The sequence below is a fragment of the Zalophus californianus genome, chromosome 5 (genome assembly GCF_009762305.2).
Source record: "Zalophus californianus isolate mZalCal1 chromosome 5, mZalCal1.pri.v2, whole genome shotgun sequence".
Lineage (NCBI taxonomy): Eukaryota > Metazoa > Chordata > Mammalia > Carnivora > Otariidae > Zalophus > Zalophus californianus.
In genome coordinates, this window is record NC_045599.1 from 150,188,700 (window position 1) to 150,212,173 (window position 23,474).

The following is a 23,474-nucleotide window of genomic DNA, read 5'->3' on the forward strand; positions in this document are numbered from 1 at the left end:
AGAAGCATTGTTGAAAGACTAGAGAGATACAGGTCCAGAGACCTTTCTGCCTGCATTAGGACACTCAGCACTTAACCAAGTCTTCCTATGAAGGAAGTTTCTGCAGGTCAGATTCGGGTTGTCCAAACATTTGCAAACAGGACTGTTTTCGGTTAAAAGAAAATGAGTCCCAGATTATATCTGCTAGTGACTGATGGGCATGTCGAGGCGGGCTTTCCCGACTGCGTGCGGGAGCATGCTTCAGGCCCCCGGGGGACACGTGTGTGCTGACAGGGCAGAGTGCCTGGCATGTGCGGTTTCGGCCACACTGTCAATGGTTTGCTAACCTCTGGTCCCCTTCCATTAGTTCACACGATCAAGGTGGCTTTAAATACCGCCTGGAACAAAGCAGGTGTACACAGACACCGACGTGGCTAACTCATTACACAACACATTTATCGCCTCTACACTCCAACCCCCAAAAACATTACTAGGTGTTTATTTTTAGAGGATTGTCACAACACCGTAAATACGATTCCTCAAAATCAGAATGGTTCCTTCATTTGGGGGTTTGCTAACTATTTATTAAGGTCATCTGTAAGAAGCTGACTGGTGTTGGCTTGGACATCAGGGAAGGAATCATAGAACAGTCATCCACCCGAGTTAGGGGTTCAGGTGTACGAGCATCTGGGCGACAGCTGGGTTCAGAGCCCCCACACGCCCCTGCCCCGCACGCCCCTGCCCCGCACGCCCCTGCCCCGCACGCCCTCCCCTCTGGCCAGCAGGCTCCGCAGCACTCCCTGCCCTTCAGGGGGAGCAAAAGCCCCAGCGGGAGCCCCTGCACCCAGAATCCCGAGGCTGGAGCAAAAGGGACAGCCTTCCAGACCTGACTCCCCGGCACTTCCAGCTTCAGAGGGTGCACACCTCGAACAACTCAACATGATTCAGCTCTTTTGGTCACCCCAGGCCCTCCCGTCCCCATGCCCTCCACCAAAGGGACAGCGACCCCAGAGGACCCAGTTCCCCACAGGCAGGAGAGTCTGCAGCTCAGCTGTCAGTGACCTCTGGCGTCCGTGGCAGACAGTGGTGAGAAGGGTATGTGGCCCCTGATGCTGGCCTCAGGACACCCGCCTGGGGATGTGGCAGGAAGCCCAGGAGCCCGGTCACGGAGCTGTAGGCCCAGAAAGCGGGGCCAGAGGAACGGGGCCGGAGGGAGACTGATGGGCCAGTGTGTGACCTGCTTTCATTTTTAATTTACGACATGCATACAGTACAAAATCAACATGGAAAATTAAATAAAAAAGTACACTGGATCACAATGTAGACTATTAAAAGTGGGTATATAGTAATACATATTTACATATAGAAACACGACAGTCGCGTGGGGCAGCTTCCATGAATGCAAAAGGCGCACGGGGCTCAGGGTTTACACATTCGACCCCTCGCTTTCCTCCCTTTCGTCGGTTGTACACTCGTGATTTAGGGTGAGATTATCCCGGAGCAGCAATTAATAACTATTTGTTAAGAAAAAAATTAACACTCTTAAAGACTACACGAACAATTCAAAACAAAGAACGGCAGTTCCAGACGGTGGGAGGAGGGCCCCTCCTCTCCCTCTCTCCCATTTCCCCAAAATGAATGAGGGGACAAGGAGGGCTCAGCCCAAAGTGGCCGGGAGGGCAGGGGCAGCTCTCAGGGGCACCCCCACTGCTGGGGGTGTGCACCTGGCCCGGAGGATCATTCTGCACAACTACCGACAGCCCCACTTGGGCATTCAGTGGATACGGGGGGAGGCCATGTCCTCCGAGAACCAGGGGTCCAGGGATCAGCCCGCCAGGCACCCCCCCCGGCCCCTCCCCGGGCACAGAGCCCCCGGCCAGGCTGGGCATCGCCAGCTTCCCCAGCAGCAGAGTGAGAGGCCCACCTGGGGGAGGCCAGGCTCCGAGTGTGGACGCTGGGCACGCCGGGGTATGTGTGCCAAGGAGCCCTGGTCCTAGAATTGTTCCAAAACCCCAAAGTCCTCCACGAAGCGCAGACGTCACTTTCTGACAACTGGAGTGCACCACCTGTGCTAGGGTATCACTCACAGACCCATCACTGCCCACACTGCACTACTTGACCACCCTAAACACACTGGCTCAGTACAGGGACCGCTCTGTAATTCACAAAAATGACCCCAGCACATGGAGATGGAAATGTCGCACCATACAAGTAGGTCCTCAGAATTCTCAAGGCAGGAACGGGTCTGTGTTTCACAACCATGCACTGAATTTCTCTGAGAAAGTACCAGGCAAATGGAAGGATGAAAAGGAAGGCCTTTAAGTTAGCGGCTGGCTTCCTGTTGAAGCACTTCCACTATGTATCTAGAACATTCCACACTGAACCCTTTGTGGCATCTTCGGTCTTCATGAGGCAGGATGGTTAGACGTACATTTCTGGGCTCTCTGCACACCACAGATTGCTGACAATACGGTTCTACGCCAGAGGACACGTTAGGAATGTTATCTGGGGTAACTGGGCACGCTCAGTGTGCGCGGGCTGACGTCACTGCTGTTCACACATGCCTGGCTAACTAGGCGAGCGCTCACAGAGCCTTCCCACCCAGCAGCGCCACCACTGACCCACCTGGCTGCCTTATTTGTTCATTTTTGTCAAAGCATTCCGCTCTAGGACCACTAAAAAATATCCAGGAAAGAACCCAACCAAAAGGCAAAATCTGTGCTTTTGTAGTTGCGGGGAGGGGGAGGAGAGCTCTCAAATTCCACGGATCTTACACGTTTACCCCTTCCACGCATCCTTCCGTTCACTGCTGGGGAGAATGGGCCCAGGCACAAAAACGCACCCCACTCGAGGCCCAACACGTGAACACAAGTAGGACTCCCTGGGTGACAGGTGCAGGGAGCGTGACCGCGCACTTCTGCCACATCCCAGTTAAGGAGTCCTCAGTGGCCCAGGCGGTGCTGTCCATCGGTGAGGCCGCAGCGCCCCCTAATGGCCACGGTGCAACTCTTTTCATTCCCAAGTTCAAAATCCAGTCTCCTAAAAATTCCCATTTTGAGTTACATTGTCACATCCTGTCTTAAGAAACAAACTAAGCAGTGACCCAGTGCTCTCAGGGTGGAAAATGACAGCCTGAAGTATCTCACATGCCAGTGGATTTTGTGCTTGGGATGAAAGGCCGGGACGTCCTCAGGAGAGTCCATGGGAACAGGGCCCAGACGTGAGCTAAGATCACGGGCCACACTGCTCACTGCCCCTGCTCACGCCACCGTCCCAGGGACAGCGCCTCGGGCTCCTGCACCCTCAGCACCCAGTGGCCCAGCCCGGAGCACCTGGCCTCCCACGAGCGTCACCAGAGGAGTGCGCCAGGCCTGCACGGGCTGCTTAGAAAGCTGTGCGGGACCGGGCTCGGGCCACCAAGAACCCGTGTGCTTCCTGGGTGCACAGGGCCCAGCGCTAGTCTCAGGGACCCCACTCAACTCCAGGGCCAAATGTTCACTCACTCGGCTGTTTACTTGTTTGTTTTAAATGACACAACCCACAGCCGTGTTCTGCTTGGGTACCAGAAACTCAACCTAACAACAGCTTAAAACTGCTTTACTCCCTGAGGGTGCCAGAGCCTCCAGGGGAGGCCAGGTGTTTCTTAACAAGCCACACCACCAAAGGGATGCTGACAAGTGAACTCCAAGCACCTGGTGGCCAGAGTATAGCAACCAGCGGAAAAGCCCCAGTGCTACCTCTCCTCTGCCAATTAAAAACACATAAACCTACCAAGGTTAAAAAAACGGTTTTGATGCATATAACCAACCCATTTATCAGGCAAATTCCCCCACAAGCCCAACTGCAAACCTAATTTTTGCCCTAACGCCCTTAGCTTTGGGGAATGCTCCCCAAGGTCACCACCACCCCCCGGAGATAAAATGCAACCATCACCTTGTCTGACCTTGCGGCTCCAGCACAGATGGCCACCTGTCTGCCCCGCCCCCCCCCCTTTCTTAGCCATGGCCAGGAGACAGCCACCAGGGGGCCACACCACCGCCACCAGCCAAGCAACTTCAAGTCACAGGACGTACTGGTTGGCAAGGTCATCTCCCTCGTGACCGCTTGCGCATGTGCAGACACACACACACACACACCCCGCTTTAAATAGCCTCCCCACAATGTCAACTCTCCAACTTCTGCCCGATGTAGTCTACCTCCACACTTTGGCCTGTAAAGGCTGCCACCTCCATTTGCATGTCTGTCTCTTGGTTCCCGCATCCCGAACGCACACTTAAGGTTTGTGATTCCAACCACCAAACCTGTGCACCTGTCCCCAAACCCAGGTGCCCAACTCAGTAACCTGGGAACCTCGATTCCTACCGGTCCCTCTCCTTCGGTGCATGAATTTAGGAGTGATCCTACCCCGAGATACATCTGAACCCCATGTACCCTTGTTCTTCTGTACCGCCACCACCCAGACCTCCTGAGCGGTCTCGGCTTCCACTCTTGCCCTCCTATCCTCTGGCCCCAGAACAGCTCCAGTGCAATGTGATCGCATAGGACACCTCTGCTCAAACCTCCATCCAAGCACGGACAAGCCTGGGACCGCCCAGGTCCCAGTGACGGCAGTTACCTGTGTGACTGAACAAACACTAATCCCCTTCAACAGCTTGTCCAGGCTGCACCAGCCTCCTTCCTGCACACAGTGGGCTCTTCCCTCCCAGAGCCAGTCAGCTGTCTCCTCTCAGGGCTGGCTCCCTCCTCCCAGGTCCTAGCTCACCTGTTACCTCCTCAGAGGGACCCTCCTTGACCAATACACAGAGAGACAGGCGTCGCCCCTGCTACTCCAGTGCGAGCCTCCACGCTTACTTCACTGCACTTACTACAATTTCTGACTGCTCATTCACTGGGGGGGGGGGGGGGGGGTTCGGGTTTTCTCTCCCAGCAGGGCAAGGGCTTTGCCAACTGGGCCCTTGTTGTCTGCTCTCTAGCTCCTCCCACGAGGCCCCTAGCACGAGCACATGCTCAGCAAACACTGGTAGAAAGAACAACACGCCAACAAAAAGCTTCCAAAGGGCAATGCAGAGTTATTTATAAATCTCAATTATGTCTGTTATAATTACTTTAAAAACACGAGGCAGGAGTTAACAAAATAGTCATCAAATGTAATTTTTAAAGGGCAGCAATATTTGTAAGGAAACAAATCCAATCATGAGGGCCAATCAGTACGTAATTATCTGGTGTCCAATGTCGCTAAGAGCATCTTGGAGAAACCTGCTAGACAATGGCAATGTAGCATATTTCTATCATTTGGAATGGCTGTTTTATCTTTGGTTAGAGTGGAGAATTTTCCATCTTTGGTAAGAGTAGAAGTAATGCCCAGTGTCACTCTTCACTGATCAGAACAATCGTGTGCATGGCTTACTTTTATTTTTTATTATAAAAAACACATACAAGAATTTTAAGAAATGATGAATATAAGACAAATCAGAACCACGGTGAGTTATTAAACCCATTTTCTATGTACAAATACTAAAATTCCGAAAGTGGAATATCATCAAATGTGAAACACATTATAGCACGGTCCATATATACACGGCACACACAGAGACCTGCCTGCGCGCGTCTCTGAATCGTCTATATACACGTTGCTGACAGAAACCCTGCAAGTGAACTTCTACTCTTCAGCCCTCCTTGTCCTGATACAGTGACAGTTTTAAGGACCTGCAGAGACAGGAAGAAGATGCACTAGGGCGGGTCTCTAAGGCTTTCCCAGGTTTTCCTCTGACCAGTTGCGCGCTATACCTTGAGAAACAATTTTGTAGCCCATTTCCAGCTAAGACAGTGGAAGAGTCTTCTAGCTCTTTCTTAGCTGATTTATTTTTCCCTAAGTCAATCATTTCAGCGCAAAGTCCAAAATTAGCTCAGGAACCAAATCAATGCTTTTATATTAAATTCATTATAAAATGCCACTCAATTTTAAAAAGCGACTAAAAGGACACTTTCTGCAGCAAAAAAGGGCTAAGTTCAAGTTTTTGTTGTTTGACCAAGACACAGTAATACAACCCACACGTCATGGAATCACAACAGCCTTAAGTGAAATGTATGCGGTTTGGGGAAAGGCAGCCCTGCCGTGGCTGGCTTCTGTCTCCTCGCCACGGTGACCAGAGCCTCTGGGCATTTTCTCTCTTCTCCAGCTTTCCTTTTGAAACCTCAGTTTGTGCGCCGCCAGCTGACTCATCTATTCATACTCGAGATACATAAAGGCACTTCTCTAGACGCAGTGGCGCAGTGGAGCTTAGCCGACCTCGTCCACGCACAGCGAGCTGACCTCCTCCAGGCAGCTGAGCACCGCGGAGGGCACGCTGTGTGCGGTTTCTTGGCGCCAGGCCTCCAGGATCTTAGATATTCCCGCTGGATTGCTGGGACTCAAATCACAGAGCGCGTACACGGCGGCCAGCTGGATGCCCCACGGGATATCTGCAAGAGAATTTCGTATCGGGCGTCACCTAAGAAAAGGCTCGTTATTCAAAACGTTCATGTTGTCCTCCACTGAATTACTACTCACATACAGGACCCTCTCTGCCGGCAATGAAAAACAGAAAACCCCGTAATGAAAACACAAACTACGGATGCATCTGCAGCTGGAAAGAAACAGAAGCGCAGAGGAGCTGTGTGCAGGCCCCAGTCCTGGCCGGGCCCCTGAGCACTGGCACAGTCAGCACAGAACACGTGGCCGCGAAGCTCCGGGCCTCACATGCCCAACGCCAAGCTTCCCAAAGCAGCTCTGGAAGCATCACGCTCCATGATGTAAGTTTCGATAAAATGTGGATCCCAGAGCACTGGTCAAAGAAGCAACTCCACTGGCCACCCACTGGAGGTGCGTATACATGGGCTCCAAACAGGAAGCATGCAGACCTGGGGCGAGCTGGAGCCCAACCTCACACCCACCACCGCCGCACACCACCGTGCACGAGCAGCGCGGCCACCGGGGCCGGCGGGTCACAGCCAGCCCGAGACTCTGCTAGGGGGGGAGCCTTCTCACTTAGCAGAAGGTTATTTATAAGGTATTCAAGTAACATTTAATTGGGCTGAATTTTGGTTAAATTGTAATTCAACCCACACAACAGAAAACCCACACACGCTCCCGTGTCCGTGCTGACAACGCAGGCGCGCCGCAGCTTGGCCAGTTCCTCCCGTCCCAATGGCAGGGAGGGGGCCCTGGGCACCACACGAAGCAACCACTCAGAGAGGGCTTAAGGGGAGGAAGGCAAGGGACTCAAAACTCCTTTCAATAAACAGAGGTCTTACCTTCGTCCTGCGCATGCTGGATGAACATACCAATGACGGAGCTAATATTCTTCACGGCGGACGGGAAGCCTTCCTTCAAGCCCAGCTGGCCTAAACGACCTGGAGGACACAGTAAACCAAAGTGCCAACAGCCTTCGGTGAAACATTCACTTTTCCTGAGACTTTAACGTTCCTGTTCTCTTTCCCGCAACACTATTTACGTTAAGTTCAAATGGGTACGTGCTTCCTACATGAAAGCAGGTAAAGGGTGAGGCGCCGGGAGCCACAGAGCACCGTGTGTCTTACTGGGGGTGGGGGGGACTGAGACCACCAATCACCCCCGCTCTCACACTCAGGACACAGCGCACAGCTTCCTCAGTGAAGGTACCATAAGGAGTGGAATTTAGGAGAAAGACTGGCTGCAGCAGACTCGCTGTGGAACGGTAGACTTCTGCGAGGTTCCAGGATCCCCCACGCGCTGCCCAGCAGGCCCGGCTTCGGTCCAACACTTGGCTGTGCTGACCCGGCTGCGCAGCACAGTGACTCTCAAGTGTGGTCTGCAGACCCCCGGAGTCCTCAGGGTCAAAATGATCTTCACAACAACACAGCTGTCACTCAGGAGTGACCTGCCTTCTTCCCAGGGCTGAGACCAGACGGACAGCAGCAAAGCCAGGGCCTGGCACGACCGTGACCTTGGCACCAACCAGGGCGGTGGCGGCAGGCAGTCACTCCTGAGCACCAGGTGCTCCCAGCGCAAAAAGCGGACACGCACTGGTGGAGCTGCTTGACCTAGGAGGGGAACTGGGCACCTCTCCATGCAACCCCCACGTTCCCCTGAAAGAGTGACTAACTCCAGCTATTCAGACCGAGACAGACATTTTCTCAAAACTGAATAAAGTAAACCTGTCACTGCAAGGAAATTTATCACTGCTGTCAAAGATAAAATGTGAGCTCTTAAGCAGAACTAAAATTTTGGAAAAACTTCCATCAGCCACCCAGAGCTTGATAGCTTCAAAAATTGAAGACCTCGCTGATGAGATCAGTGATGATATTAACGCTTGTTTTCTCAATATTGTTGACATTTGGAAGATCTATGAAAATCAGCATTTTCCAAGTGAGCAGAGCACGTCACAGAATCGTGACTGGGCAAAAGGCCTTCTCCATGCAGGTGCGAGAGCCCCGGGTGGCATGGCAGGAAGGCTCCACCCCCGGAAAGGGTTCAGACTTCACACTGCATCCAGCCTTCAGGGAGTTACCCCTTGTGGAAGTTCAATGCTGTGTCAAAGAAGAATATCCACAATGATCTAAAAAGGCTATTAAAATACTCCTCTCCTTTTATCAGCTCCATACAAAACTGAATTTTCTTCATACACTTCAACCAAAACAACGTACTGCAAGCGCCTGAGTACAGAGCAGAGAGGTCCATGAATCCAGACAGTAAAGAGGTCTGCGACAAGACAATGGGCCGTTCTCCTCACCGTTGTTGTTGGGGGAATACTGTTCATGGACAGCGTCATTTATGTTAACACTGGTTTATTATTAACAATGTTAAATGAATAACTAAATGTTATTTTCAATTTCGAACATGTTAACACCTGGGAGATATGACATGAAGTGACAAGCTCCGGGGGTTCTCACTGGGCAGGGGGGGAGCTAAAGCAAACAAGATGAGGCCACACAGCTAGCCCCCACTCACCTGGTCCTTCCTTTATTCCAAGGGTCCGGGGACTGGAGCTTGCTCTGAAGCAGAGGCCCCATTCCCTCCCTCAGGACAAGGCCGCATGCTCTTTGCCCCTCCTCTCTCATGGGGAGAGAACTCTGGGACACACCCGGATGCGCTCTTATCCATGTCCTTTTCCTGGGTTCTAATGACGGGACCCTGCAATCTCACTGTTCTGGGCCTACGTTTTCTCAATACTACACACATTCTCAGGTTTGTATGTGAACCCAGGCCCTCAGCTTCATCTCCATCTTGAATATGGAGAAACTGAGGCCCAGGACACTACAGAGGCCTTTATTACTTAGTATCCCCAAGAGAAACCAACTTAGTGCAGGTTACATGCACCCTGAATGCTGTGACAGAGAGCAGACACTCGATAAACTCCTGCTGATGGATGCCCGCTTGGAAAATTTTAAACCCAGGACGAAACTATAAACATCTGGATAATTTCTGGGAAATCTTCCAGTGAGGTTGAAAAGCACTGTACTTCAGGGATCGGAATTTCACTTACTGATCACTCAATCATCTGCTTCCAATTAGATCAAACTGGTAACTGTATGAGACCAGATCTGTCCTCCAAAACCATCTACCAAGGGTGTTCAACACATAACTGATAGTAGAGATGGGGAAGGGGCGTGTGCCAAACATAGACGTGGGCTCATCCAGCCCTGGGATGTGAGTGCATTCTCAGATAATACAGAACCCTATTACAATGGCTTCTGTTCTTTCAATTAAAAATGTTTAATGAATTGGATTTTGTAAGTGATCTAAATTAATGGAGCTATCAGGGATACAATAAGAGGAAATCATGACTCAGACGTAGGTGGCTTAGAGGAAAAAACTTACATATACGATGACAAAGATAATGGACAAATTTGCTGAATACATGGGAAGAAAAGTCCTCCTACAGAAGGAATGAGTCCAGGGTGGCTCAGCCACATTAAAATACAAGTAAGAAACGTGGACTTAACCTCCATGTCAAAGACAGCACTGCCCAGCACTCAGGGAAGCATGAGGAGGGTAGGTGGGGGCCTGCCGGGAAGGTACCTGGGTAGCCACCCAGGGTTTTCATTCGAGATTGCAGGTGCAGACGCGCCGTGGGAAAAGCGAGTTGAGATAATTTCAAAGAAAAGGGAACAGGCCTGGGAAGAGATTGGGTACAAATCGACAATGGTTACTTCAGCCGGCCCCACAAAAACCTGCTGTAGGAAATGGTGTTCTCCTAGCTTCTAGGCTCCAGTCAATACCAGAAGGGCCACAGGGAGTTAATAAGCTCTTTGGGGGCAAAAAAGGTACCACATAGCTCTGCACTCAACTCAATCCAGCACCATGCACACGTCGGTCTCCCTTCCAAGCCTCATGTCTGCCCTGAAACAAGCAGACTGAAGCGGGTTCCACCACTTCTCCATGGGCCCCTGAATCTACAGCAATGCAAACACTCTACAAAATGCTCTAACACATCATTGTTGAAGATGTTAGACCCTCATCTAATAATCCCACATCTGCTAACAGCGATATCCAACATCAGACAACACTGAACTGCTCTGACAGAAAACGTCTTTTATTTCCCATGAAGTGAAAATCCAGTTAGGGTTTAGCAAATCTGGAAATAAGAATAAACACAACTCCTTTATTTTATGAATGATTAGTGAATTATTATTAAGTCACAGCCTAACAATTTAATTACTTGCTAAATTCTTCAGTGAGTGTCAGCTTCGAAAACTGCAAGAAGGTTCTCTAATGGAGTTTCTTAGAAACAGTTCCAACTCCAAGTCGGACAGGTGTGCAGAAGGGTCTGTGCACATCCAACCCTGACATGACTCCTCAGAACTCTGCCAGCAGGTCTCACCTGTCTCTGCTCCCCACCCTGGGCCGCCCACCCACACCCCACCCCACCAACCAGCAACATCGCTTTGGTGGCCAGACAGCCAGAGCAAGCAAAGCTGAGCCACCAATGGCCAGCACCAGCCCACAGCACCGTGGCCAGGCTGGCTGTCCCAGCGGCCCTCTCCTGTCTGCAGACCTAAGGAAGGCTTTCCAGGCCTGGCTCTGCTCTCACTTTCACCATCACCATCTCCTACTTATCCACCCTTTGGATCACATTCAATATATATATTAGCATTTTACCTGACAATACTGTTAACTATGTATTGTCAATCATTCCCATAATATATACCTTACTACATATGACTTTAATCATGTGAGTTATCCATATACATTTTCTAAAAAGCTCAGGCAATCTGGACGACCTGCCAAATGTGGAAGACTCCTGAAAGCCAACTGTAGGGGAGATTCATACATGAGGCTGACCCTCTGCCACAGATGCACAGGTACTGTGCGGAAGTCACCAGAAGTGCAGCCTTCCACTCTCCCACACCCGGCTCCTCTCCTGTTACAACCCACACATATGTAAACAATGTAAACAAACACCTCTGCAAACAACAACAGCAAAAATCACACCATATTTTATAAGTGTGACTTCAAAAAGTTTATCATGTTCTTTTCAAAATTCCAAAGATACTTTATCTAGGTCGATACATCTATTTATGCACTTAAGAACATCTCCCAATTTTTAAATTTTCAAATAGGTTTTATAATTTAAAAGGTCAGTTCCACGTATGAACATTTTTCTTGAATCCCTGAGAGAAGATGCGGCTGAAAGCAGAATGAGTAGACGTGCAGATGCCAGGAGACTGCTGAGAAGGCTGCCCCTGGCTCTGCTCTGGCCTCACTGCTTCCGGATTAGGGCTGAGACTGTTCCTCAGGGCACCCTGAAATAAGGGATGCCACAAACTGTGTTTTGAGACAGTCCCCCAGGGAGCAGTCCATTCACTTCCACACCCTGAGCTATCTTTGCAGGCACCTCTTCTGATTCCCTCACCCTCTCCAGCAATCACCTGGCCCACATGCTCTCTTTTTGGTAACTTCACTCCAGGTGTATTTCTGGTTCTATCCAGTGTAATTAGGTGTCTTCCTTGAGAGCAGCTTGGACCATTTTACACATTTACTGAGCACCATGTTCTTCGGTTTGCATGTAAAGTATGCACAGGGCAGCAATATCTATTTACTGAGATGCTAACACAACTAGCCATGATGTACATGTCACAGACAGACCTATTTATGGGACTTACTTAGATAACTTAAATATTCACAAACCTTATTTCAAGTGGTACTATCTCGAAGTTCTAGTCAATTAAATGCCAAAGATACTTGAAAAGTCATAGTGAGTATGTTCTAGGATCTGAGGGGCTACAATACAGGTATCAGATGAGCCTTGATGGTGTGCCCCAGGGGCAAGGGCTACATACTACAGATGGAGAGGTCCACTCTAAGTACGAAGAGCCTTAAAAAATTAATAGATCTCATCATTGATAATTCTGCAGGGCCTGGAGAGTGACTCATCAGAGATGAGGCAAGGAGGAAAAAATAAGTAAAAATAAAAAATAAAAAAGTATGGCTGACAGGGAGCAGAACCAAAAACCTACTGAGGTCCTGCTCACCCCAGATGGAAGAGAATCTATGCTTCATTTAAAATCTGTTTAAACAAGAATTTTAATTTCTGTATATGGGCTTGGAGGAAAACAAAGCTAGTCCCCAGTTACGGAGCTGCATGACTCGACCCTGCCTGGGCCAGCAGAGAAGAAACGAGAATGAGGAAGAGAGAGGCGGGTTATAGACATCGAACGAGACCAGAGCATCACTGACCACAATTCCGTGTGCTGGTGTGCACATGTGCATATAAACTGTAAGAAGTGAGCAGCACACGTTCAATCACACGTACAGTGGACAGCATGAAGACCTCATCTCTGACAAAGTCAGAGAAAACATTAATTTATAAAGAAAGAGTGTGAGTGAGAAGAAGGAAGTGAGAATGCATCTAATATGTGGTGGTAAAAACCCATCATTACGGTGAGGTTTTGGTCAGAATCTATTATTATACTTTTATTCTCCCACCAAGACGTGATCAATAACAAGAAAACATTTCATAAAACAGACAACTCACCAATCAGCCTCAGTATCGATGCTATAATAATATCAGGAGTATATGCAATGTTCGCGTGTCCTTTTCTGTATTTTATCCATTTATCCATTACAGGCCACAGCTCTTTACTAGAAAACAACAAGAGCATATATATATACATATATATATGTGTATACTTAAGATACACGGGCGTGAAAAGCATACATGCTCACCATCACTCAAATATTAACAAATTAAAATGGTCCATAAGAAATAGACAACTGATAAAGAAGAGGGACTTTTCTTATTTTTAAATAGGGTCCATGCCCAATGTGGGGCTCGAACTCACAACCCTGAGATCAAGAGTCACACGCTCTACTGACTAAGCCAGCCAGGCGCCCCAGAAGAAGGTCTTCTGAAGATGTAACCTTCTAGGTTAAAATGAGATCAGACACTGGAAGCTCATACACTCTCCAACTATTTGGATATTTGGGCCCACACTGGCTTAAAAAAGGCTACAACTACCTATGCTTGCATCTTTATTCTGTTTTTACCCTTTTTAAAAAGAAGGCTTTGAGTATGGACGCTGGACAATGTCCCCAAGTCACAGAACTGGAAGAGGTGGGAGTCTGGATTCTCACTTGGGACCTCCCAGACACGCATGTGGCACCTGGGTTCTAGAAGCCTCTACCATGTTCCGAGAGGAGCAGGGAGCTCAGAGGCAACAATCAAACCACATGTTAGAAACTCTCTACTGACTGGAAACAGTCTCAGCTCCTCTTTGCTTTCTCTCTCTTCCAAAGTATAATTACTTCTTACATGGTATTTACAGTATCAGAAAAGTTAAACGCCAACACACAGAAGAAAAAGGTAAATTAAGAGCACCCCAAATAATACCTCTTCAGATAACGTTACTCAACTAACTTGGGACTGTTCTTTCCCCGTGCTTCTCTAGGCACAGGCACGTGTAAATCCGGCGGCGGTGACCACAGTGCTCCAGGCTCTGGGTGTGGTGCTGCTCAGGAGGGATCCTGCTCTTCAACATCCGTCCTCTCCCCCGGCGGGGGTGCCCGGAACCACTTCTGGGGGGCTCCCCCGAGGAGTCAGGAGACAAGGCCCACAGGAGGCACTCACTGACGGCATTTACACTGACGGCACTGTCACTCCCTTAGTCAGCAAAGCACGTGAGCTACTCCCATGTCACCACCTAAACACCCACTTACAGTGATTATTTTAATGTGGCAGTAGCTCATTATATAAAAGTACCATAATTCGATTCCCTATCGTTTGACATTTAAATCTGTTCCTAGTGTTAAGGAGGAAAAGGAGAGCACAGTTTTCCACAGAACACATTCAAGTATCTCCAGGATACGGACTATTAATCCTTTGTGAATCCTTTTTAATGTCATAAACTCCTTTAAATCAGCCTTTCTCAATCAGGCTTCCAAGAAAATTAAGATCCACGGAACAATCATCTGAGTGACAATTTTCTCCGTTCTCCCATTCTCCCAGAGATGGTATATAGCTAGTGCCAGAATTCTCCATGCACAGAGAAAAGTGGATTCATTACATAAAACAGATGCCCAAGACATAGTTCCCTCCTGAAACCCAGGTGAGAAGAGCTGGTAACATGGAGTTCTTGCTATGTCTGTTCACATGGGTTTTCCAGAGTGTCTGAACGTTAGGATCCAGTCATGACACTTCCTCCCACACTAGCCGTGGACAGCTCCTTTGTGGGCACTGCGTATGAGCTGGGGACATGCCAGTGAACCCAAACCCCTCCTTCATGAGGGTCACTGCTCCTTGGCAGAGAGACAGTAGTTAACAGAATATAATGACAAGAAGTCACAGCCACCACAAAAACATAAAGCAAGGGGATGTGACAGTAAGACAAGTCTTTTAATGGGAGTTTTACCAACTCTTACCAAATCAGAATGTCACTTGTAAATGTTTCAGCGACCTTCAAGAGCAAAAACTATTCAAAAACTATTCAAACCACAATCCACAATTTGACAGCCTATCTTAGAATTCAAGAACCCAACTTCCAGTTAGCCAAACAGCCTTGTACCTTATAATGTTATCATGTGTCCAAATCCATTTTTGATGACAGCAGAGCAGATCAATGGCAAATATGTACTCCCAAGTGTTATCACTTAAGTCTTCACCAAATTTTTCACTGGACTGAAATTCTGTTTTTGGACACAACTGTATGGTCAATAGCAGCTTGGAAACCATGAAACCCACATCCACAGGAGCATTCTAGCAAATGAAGAAAGAAAAAAATAAAATAAAATTTAGAGTTTCAAATATTAACACATCTTATGTTAGTCATCTCATAGAATGTAACAAGCATCAGATGAATAATCATTTAATTTTAAAAGACACTTTTTAAAAGTTGTATTTCAATAAGGAACTATGTTTATCTTGGTCATAATACTTGTCCTAAGATGATTATAAGCAAAGGTTGGCAGGTCAGATAAAAAAGCTCCAGGCAGGGGGCGCCACGGTGGCTCAGCTGGTTAAGCATCCAATTCTTGGTTTCAGCTCTGGTCATGATCTCAGGGTCCCGAGGTCGAGACCAGGAGCTCCATGCTTGAGACTCTCCCTCTGGCCCTGCCCCGCCCCCCTCCCCGAGGGGCGCACACGCTTACACACTTGTGCGCTCTCTAAAATCAATAAATAAAATCTTTAAAAAAAAAAGAAAGCTCCAGGCAGGATGCAGAATCTAGTCAGGTAGAAAGGAGGTTAAGTGCAATCCAGATAGAAATGCAAATTTTTATTATCTCAAATCAGAGAAAGTTATGTTTTTTAAACTTTGAAAAAGCTCTTCAAATTCTATAATTCTTCTGACCCTAAATAGCAATCTTTTTACAGAAATCCGTAATACTGAATCAGCCAACACCATACTCCTTATCTGGCATCTTTCACACAATCGCACATTTGATGATGCCTGTACTGGTAGTCTCAACACTCCTTCCTGTCGGTGAATGTTATCCTTTACATGATGGACCAGTCTGCTTATCCACTCACCTCCTGACAGACATCCTGGGCTATGTAGCCTTAGGCTACCCATGATAATGCTGCTAATGAACATGCATGTAACACATCTTTGTATGGACATTAATTTGACTTCTCCTGGACAAATACCTAGAGTGGATTTATAACTTTTTTCTTTCTTGTGCTATTTTTTTATTGGGTTTTGTTAATAAAAATAAAAAATAAATAGAGGGGCACTTGGATGGCTCAGTTGGTTAAGTGTCCGACTCTTGATCTCAGTTCAGGTCTTGATCTCAGAGTCATGAGTTCGAGCCCTGCGTTGGGATCCACAATGGGCGTGGAGTCTACATAAAAAAAATATGTAATTCAACAAATAAAAAATAAACAGAAAGGGGGTGCCTGGGTGGCTCAGTCATTAAGCGTCTGCCTTTGGCTCAGGTCCTGGTCCCAGGGTCCTGGGATCGAGCCCCACATCGGGCTCCCTGCTCGGCAGGAAGCCTGCTTCTCCCTCTCCCGCTCCCCCCACTTGTGTTCCCTCTCTTGCTGTGTGTCTCTCTCTGTCAAATAAGTGAAATCTTTAAAAAAAAATAAAATAAACAGAAAGCTTTCAATCTTATACTTGCAGAAGACTGGAATTATTTGGTTCTTCAAAAGATTAGGCAAAATTCAGATGGAATCTACACATGCTTTTTATACAGTAAATTTTACATCAACGTTTCCACATCTTTGATGATAACTGAAAACAACTGGTTTATCAAGTGTTCTATCTCTAAAACCAAGTGTGATAATTTTTATTTTGCTAAGAAATCATCCTTGGCTTCTAAATCTGTCACTACAGAGCTATAGGTGGTGGTCTTCTCAATCTTTCTCCTACATCTGGAGTCTGTTTTCTTTCTCATTTTTGAAATCCTCAGTATTTTCTATTTTCTCTTTTTTCATTAATCTGACCTGGAAGCTATCTACTTTGTTACTATTTCTTAAAGGCAATGTGTTTTTCTTCTATGTGTTCTTTTGTTCTCTGCTTCATTACTATTACCTTTTATACTCTATTCCTTTTTTCCTAGATTCCTTCTCAGATATTTAATTTCTAAGATGATAATCAGCCACCTTACTATCTAATAATGAAAACATTTAAACTACCTTAATGAGTATGTTTTGCAAAAACTAGAGATCTTTGGGATGAAGCGTTTTCCTTTCCAATGACTTTTAAAAAATTCATTTTACTTTTGAGTTCCTATTTATTTCCAGATTGTCCAGAACCATGTACGCCAATTTTCAAGTAGTGTTATGGAATCTTTGAATTACTTAGAGCGAATTTCACTGAACTACTACCAAAGAATCTTGAGTATGGAATCTTTACTTTTTTTTTTTTTTTTTAAAGATTTATTTATTTATTTATTCATGAGAGACAGAGAGAGAGAGAGACAGAGGCAGAGGGAGAAGCAGGCTCCCAAGGAGCAGGGAGCCCGATGCGGGACTCGATCCCAGGACCCTGGGATCATGACCTGAGCCGAAGGCAGACGCTTAACCATCTGAGCCACCCAGGCGCCCCTGGAATCTTTACTTTTTAAGAATTAAAGTTTTCATGTGGCCAAATTCATGACTGTTTTTATAAATGTGTCACAGGCATACAAAGAAATACATACTCTTCATTCAAGTTTACTTTTTGTATTACTGAATTCCACTGTTTCTACTCATTTTTGTCTATCTGATCTGTTGAATTCTGTGAAAGAAAATTTGGAAGTCTTATATTATAATGGTATTTTTACCCCAAGTATTACTCATTGTTTTATACCTTTGACTTTATATTTTTATTTGATATGATATAGAGCAAACGCATTTATCAAAACTCTATTTTCTTTATAATGTCTTATCACCAAATTACCACATGTGGTTTAATTCTGACCAGGCCAAAAGGAGGAAGACCAAAGCAGATGCAAGTCCCCCTGCATGAACCTGGGCGGAGGGGCCTTGCAGGTACTGGGGGAGGGGGTATGACTGAGGCAGGTCAACGACAGGAGGTGGAAGGGCTCTTCTGACTAAGCCACTGACCTGAATCCGATGGAGCCTCCCAGGACTACACTCTGGTTTGTCTAGGTGATTTGCTGAAAAGATGATTACAGACTTGCTTTTTAGTATTTCCTTAACTTTTGTTTACCGAAAGCCCTTTCCTTTACTTTTCAGAAGAAAATAGAAGACGGGGCACCTGCATGGTTCAGTCAGTTGGATGTCAGGACTCTTGATTTAGGCTCAAGTCAGGATCTCAAAGTCGTGAACTCAAGCCCTGCATCAGGCTCTCTGCTCAGCACAGAGTCTGCTTGAGATTCTCTCTCTCCCTCTCCCCTGTGTACCTCCTGTGCTCTCGCTCTCTCTCTTTAAAAAAAAGGGGAAAAAAAAATTCTCTCTCCCTCTCCCTCTGGCCCCCACTCATGCACTCTTAAAAAACAAAAAAGTCTAATGAATATTAATATCAAAAAGCACAAAAATGGAAAGCAAAATGGCATATAAAATTGCACTACAGGCATAAGCCAGGATAACCTTAAGAGGAAATTAATACACAGTCATTTAAAAACAAACCGAAGTTGGGGCACCGGGGTGGTTCAATTAAGTGTCCAACTCTTGATTTAGGCTCAGGTCAGGATCTTAGGGTCGTGAACTCAAGCCCGGCATCAGGCTCTCTGCTCAGCACGGAGTCTGCTTGGGATTCTCTCTCTCCCTCTCCCCAGTAACCCTCCTGCACTCTCTCAAAAAAAAAAAAAAAAAAAAAAAAAATTCCCTCTGCTCCTCCTCCTGCACACGCGTGCACATACTCTCTCTAAATAAACAAAAAACAAACTGAAATCAACCCCTCACTGAATTCGACATCTCTTCTTAGAGTTTAGCACTGTCAATTCAACCCCCAGAGATTCTCACTAGATAGAGCTTTAACATAGAAGAACAACAATCTAGATGGTATATTAGCACCCAGTTACCAAAGAAAATAATAAAAAAAGGAGAACACAGGGACAAAATACTTAAATAAAAATTCCATCAACCAAAAAGAAAAATACACATTAGATTAAAAAAAGTCAAAACAGGAAGGAGATGCAATGCCATTTTTCAGCTCTCCAAGTGCCTACCACAGAAGCAAATGCTATGTAGCTCCTGTGAGCGCTGCACACACATATATATTCTACACGGTTACCAGTCGTAAATCAGTGAACAAAATAAACTTCTGTTAAATTAACACAACACCTACATCTCCAATTCTTCCCAAAGTGCCTCATGCGTATTTCCCGAACTAAATGTAGTTTAGTTTAGCTTAGGCTAAAACGGTATTTTAAAGGATCTAACAGGAAAAGTCCTATCTCTAAAATGCCTATGAACTAAGTCGACACTAAATACAAAACCGAGTAAGAACATTCATGTGAGATCTGCAAGTAAGGTCTGAAATTGAGAAATAAAAACAAAACTCACCTTTTCCCAGTTGAGAAAGGCTCTCAAACAGTTCCGAACCTCTCCTTTAGCACGTTGCCTGGCAACCAACTGCATTGCCTTATTAATCACTGATTGGGAAATAAATATATCATGCCACATGTTTGCAATGAACAAAGTCAATTTCTCTGACTCTGGAAAATCTATGAGAAAAAATACAAAAAATCTTTAGGTCTGATCAAGTGAATAAATTACAAGCTAAGAACTTACTTTATTTAATAATTTCACTTCTGCCTTGCAAGGTCTCCTAACACTGAAGGGAGGTGCCCGAGGAGGCCCTGCTTCTTGCAAATCTGCTTCTTTCTCCCCTACCCCCTTCACTTTGGCAAATCTTCCTTAATTAAATTTGAAACATAATACCTGGATATACAGCACTGTCTTATGAAAAGAACCATAAAATCCCAAATATGAAGCAAAGGTAAGCCTGTCTCTCCAGACTTCCACAACCCTAGAACCTCCCCATTTGTGGAGTGTCATTTAAGGCTATTTCTGATGCATTTGGAAGACAGAACTCACCTGTGAAACACATAAAAAGCTTTTGATTTGAAGAGATGTTTTTATACATTACGGATGATAATCTTCTACTCTGAATGTTCTTTCCCACAGTTGGCTCTGTTTGTTTAATCAACCTAACCCACATGCAGCTCACGTACAATAAAATACACTCTTAAGCACGCAGTTTGATGAATTGTGATGAATGAATATATCCATGTAACCTCTACCACAATCGACAGAGAATATTTCCATCATCCCAAATTCCCATGGTCTGACAGCCCTTCTAGTGAGTCACGTCACCCCAGATACAGACAACCCTGACCCGTTTACTACCACTGTAAATTAGCTGTCTTTCCTCAAATGTTCATGAATGGATTCCGATAGCATGCACTTTCTGTCTGGCTCCCTGACTCAGCAGAATGTTTCTGCAATTCATCTGTGTTGCCACACACATTAGCAGTCCCTCACTTTGTGTGGCCAACTGCTTGATAACGCACACCTGTTCTTCCTTCACCTGCTGACGAACCTCCGTCTCCAGCAATGGGCAGCTACCAGTGAAGATGCTGTGGCGATGCGAGTACCAGTCTAGGTGAGGGTAGTCTCTACCTCTGTTAGGTAAGGACCTTCGAGTGGGATTTTGGGGTCATACGATAAATGAATATTTTGATTTTATAAGAAACTGTCCGTGTTTTGCAACTTGGTTGAACCAGCAGACAGATTTTTACCGTTTGGCAGGAAGCCACATCTTGTGTTTCCAGAGCAGGTAAGTCAAAGCAGAAGCTCACAGTCTATTCTGACCAGCTGTTTCAGAGATCGAATGTCCTCCCGCCCCAGGACCTCTCCACATGCTGCTCCTTCTGTCCGGCAGCCTCTCCCTCACGTTTCTTGTAGGCGCTCGCTGGCATCGAGCTTCACGCCTCAAGTTGAGAAACCGCTCTGACCAGGAGAGCTTCCCTGACCCCTCAGACTCTCACAAAATCCCCTTCCACGGCAGTCCCTCACGCAACAGATCCTCAATGGCTGCGTACAATGCGTTCTTGTGGGGTAGGGATAAGCAGAGATAAGACAAACAGAATCCCTGGGCTGACAGAGCACACAATCTGGTGAGGACAGAGACAGCAAACAAAAGGGTTCAGGCTACAAGGCAAGGGGATGAGCACCATGAAGAAAAGCCAGCAGCCTGCAGGATGAATGGCTGTGGGAGCCCCGACAACAGGGAAAGCTTCTGAGGGAAAGACCTGTGCCCCACGAGCCTGAAGGGAGAGGGGGCTGGCGGTGTGTGACAAGAACAGAACCTCAGCGGGGACTCCGGAGCGTGCACGCCGCTCGCCTTGCTAGTACCCGCCACTGAGGGAGCCCCACGCGTGCCGGGGCCACGTGACCGGCAAGTACGGGCCTCACCGTGCGGGCGTGTCTGCATCAGGTTCCAGTCACCGTCCAGGCCCTACGACCTAGCGAGCACCCTGTGAACTACTGTGGAGTCCATCCATGACTGAAAGAGTAAACAAAGAAACGAAGAGGGCGACAGACAGCAGCCTTATTCACAGGTCTGCACGCTACGGGCACATTCCATTACCCGCTTCACAAGCCCTGGGAACATCATGCTATTAGGATGAAAAACCTTCACTGTCGAGAGAAGACTTTCTGATATGAAATTAAATTGCATTTGTGTATCATTTCCCTGTTTACAAACGTTTCCCCTGAGGCTGTCTTATTACAAAGCATGACTCCTGATCTACCCCATCAGCGGGGCCGGAAGCAGAGGAAGGGAAAGGGGATCCCAGGAGAGCGCTCCTAGCCACCACCCTCTGGTTCTCTTCTTGCCATGGGCTCACTACTCCATTTTAGAGTTCTGCCTCTTCCAGCCAGGGATGCAGGGGTGTGGTCTGTCACTGACTTTACAATCATTCCCTCATCTTGTGTCACCTGTATCTGGTTCTTCAGCAGCTGCACCAGGAAGAGACAACCACGCAGTAATGAGAGACCCTTGATGATATACCCGTGGAAATGTATGTGCTGATAGAAGAAGCAAGTTTAAGTCATGTAAATTCTCCCACTGAAAACCAGGCACGGCTTGGCACAGCTAACGCCCTTCACGTCCTCCGGAAAATGCCCAAACGTTAACGCTATTTTGAAAGATACGCAGCAATCACTTAGCTGCAAACACAGATCCAAGTGTAATAATGAGGTAAAAAAGCAGTAGCAGACTTCCAATACAGAAATGTCACTATCTAAACGTACCTTCCTTAAGTAGGCTGTAGCAAAACAAACGAGCTCTTTCCAAGTCTCCAAGTTGCCGACAAATACCCACATACACTCTGCAGAGGGCGTGAATGTAATTGCGCTCCATAGAGATCTTCTGAATTTTTAGTTCTGAGAGAATAGAGTGAAGCAAGCACTCTGCTAAATGCTGGATTGGAGGGGGGAAAAAAAAAGAAAGAAAGAAAGAAAAGGCAATGTACGCTATTTCTTTTGCCTACTGAATAGCAAAAAGTGCCAAAATGATCTATTAGGGCCGTAAAACGGGCACCGTATCAGACAGTCAAAAAGAGCAATCACTGTGGCCAACCACCTGCCTGACTCGGCCATGAACACCCCCCGCCCGGGTGTGTGGGGCAAGAGGCCCAAACCTGCGGGCTGCCTGCAGGTGCCACAGGCCACGTCCCAGCACACCCGCCTGGCCTGCCGTTACGGCCACCACGTCAACCAAGTACACTGCCTTGGTTTTGGCTAAAACAATTTTTTGTGTGTGCATTACACTCACTCTTAATGCTTCTCCCATTCCTGTTTTCTGAACTCTGATGTGACCTACACATTTATCCTGTTTAGGTCTTACAAATACTGGGCAACGTTTTTTCCTACTTAAGAAAAAGGGCGTTAAATAATTTGATCCATTTGTTCATTTGAAAATAAGTATCTTTTCAAAGTGACATGGGTTACTGTTTCCTGAAAGTAAGCAATCTAAGAAAAATACATACATATTTACACCATTATGACTCCAAGGATGTGCAGATAACCAATACAGCAGGATCCATGGGGCACTGGAAATAATCCACACAAGGTGTCGACATGGACACTTGGAAAATACAACCCTGTAAGAGCCCTAATAAGCCAGGTGTGTGAATCCGCACAACGCTCCCACTTTAATGGTCCCTACCTTGAAACCAGGATCTGTTCCTGTTTCATTTGTGACAGACATTAAAGGAGGGGCAGGGGGACCCCTTGCTCTCTTTCTGGAAGACGCTCAAACTCTCAAATGTGTGTGTGCTATTCACGGAAAAGAAAGGCTCTGTTACAGGAGAGTAATTTGATGCCTTGGAGCAAATCATTTTGAGCCTTTAAACATGCCAGAATTGATGGGAAAAATGCAATTGTTGTCCCGACAGATACTTTTACTTCTTCAAAATTTTAAGGCATTTGATGAATACAAATGATCAAATCGCCAGTGTCTTCTCACACCTCAAGTGTACAAAATGCTGACTAGAAACAAAGTAGAGGTCACCATGTTTATATGGATAACTGTCGATCTCTAAAATAAAATTTCTGTTCAGGGTAATCCACCACTTTGCTGAGAGC

General features: G+C 46.7%; 1 protein-coding gene across 7 annotated transcripts in view; it reads right to left on the reverse strand.

Annotated features, from left to right (window-relative positions):
• Positions 1-4,923: 4,923 nt before the first annotated feature.
• Positions 4,924-23,474, reverse strand: part of ICE1 (interactor of little elongation complex ELL subunit 1) — a 59,654-nt gene continuing 41,103 nt past the window's right edge. For 4 of the 7 annotated variants that reach the window (XM_027604688.2, XM_027604686.2, XM_027604687.2 and 1 more), the window contains 6 exons: positions 22,140-22,308; positions 19,386-19,546; positions 15,001-15,191; positions 12,975-13,081; positions 7,273-7,371; positions 4,927-6,441 (listed from right to left, as the gene is read on the reverse strand). In XM_027604688.2, coding sequence (XP_027460489.1) covers positions 6,260-6,441; positions 7,273-7,371; positions 12,975-13,081; positions 15,001-15,191; positions 19,386-19,546; positions 22,140-22,308 — 909 coding nt within the window. In that variant the 3' untranslated portion in view covers positions 4,927-6,259. Of the gene's footprint in view, positions 6,442-7,272; positions 7,372-12,974; positions 13,082-15,000; positions 15,192-19,385; positions 19,547-22,139; positions 22,309-23,474 lie in introns of those variants that run through there. The other 3 variants (XM_027604685.2, XM_027604684.2, XM_027604690.2) reach the window with 2 other exon arrangements.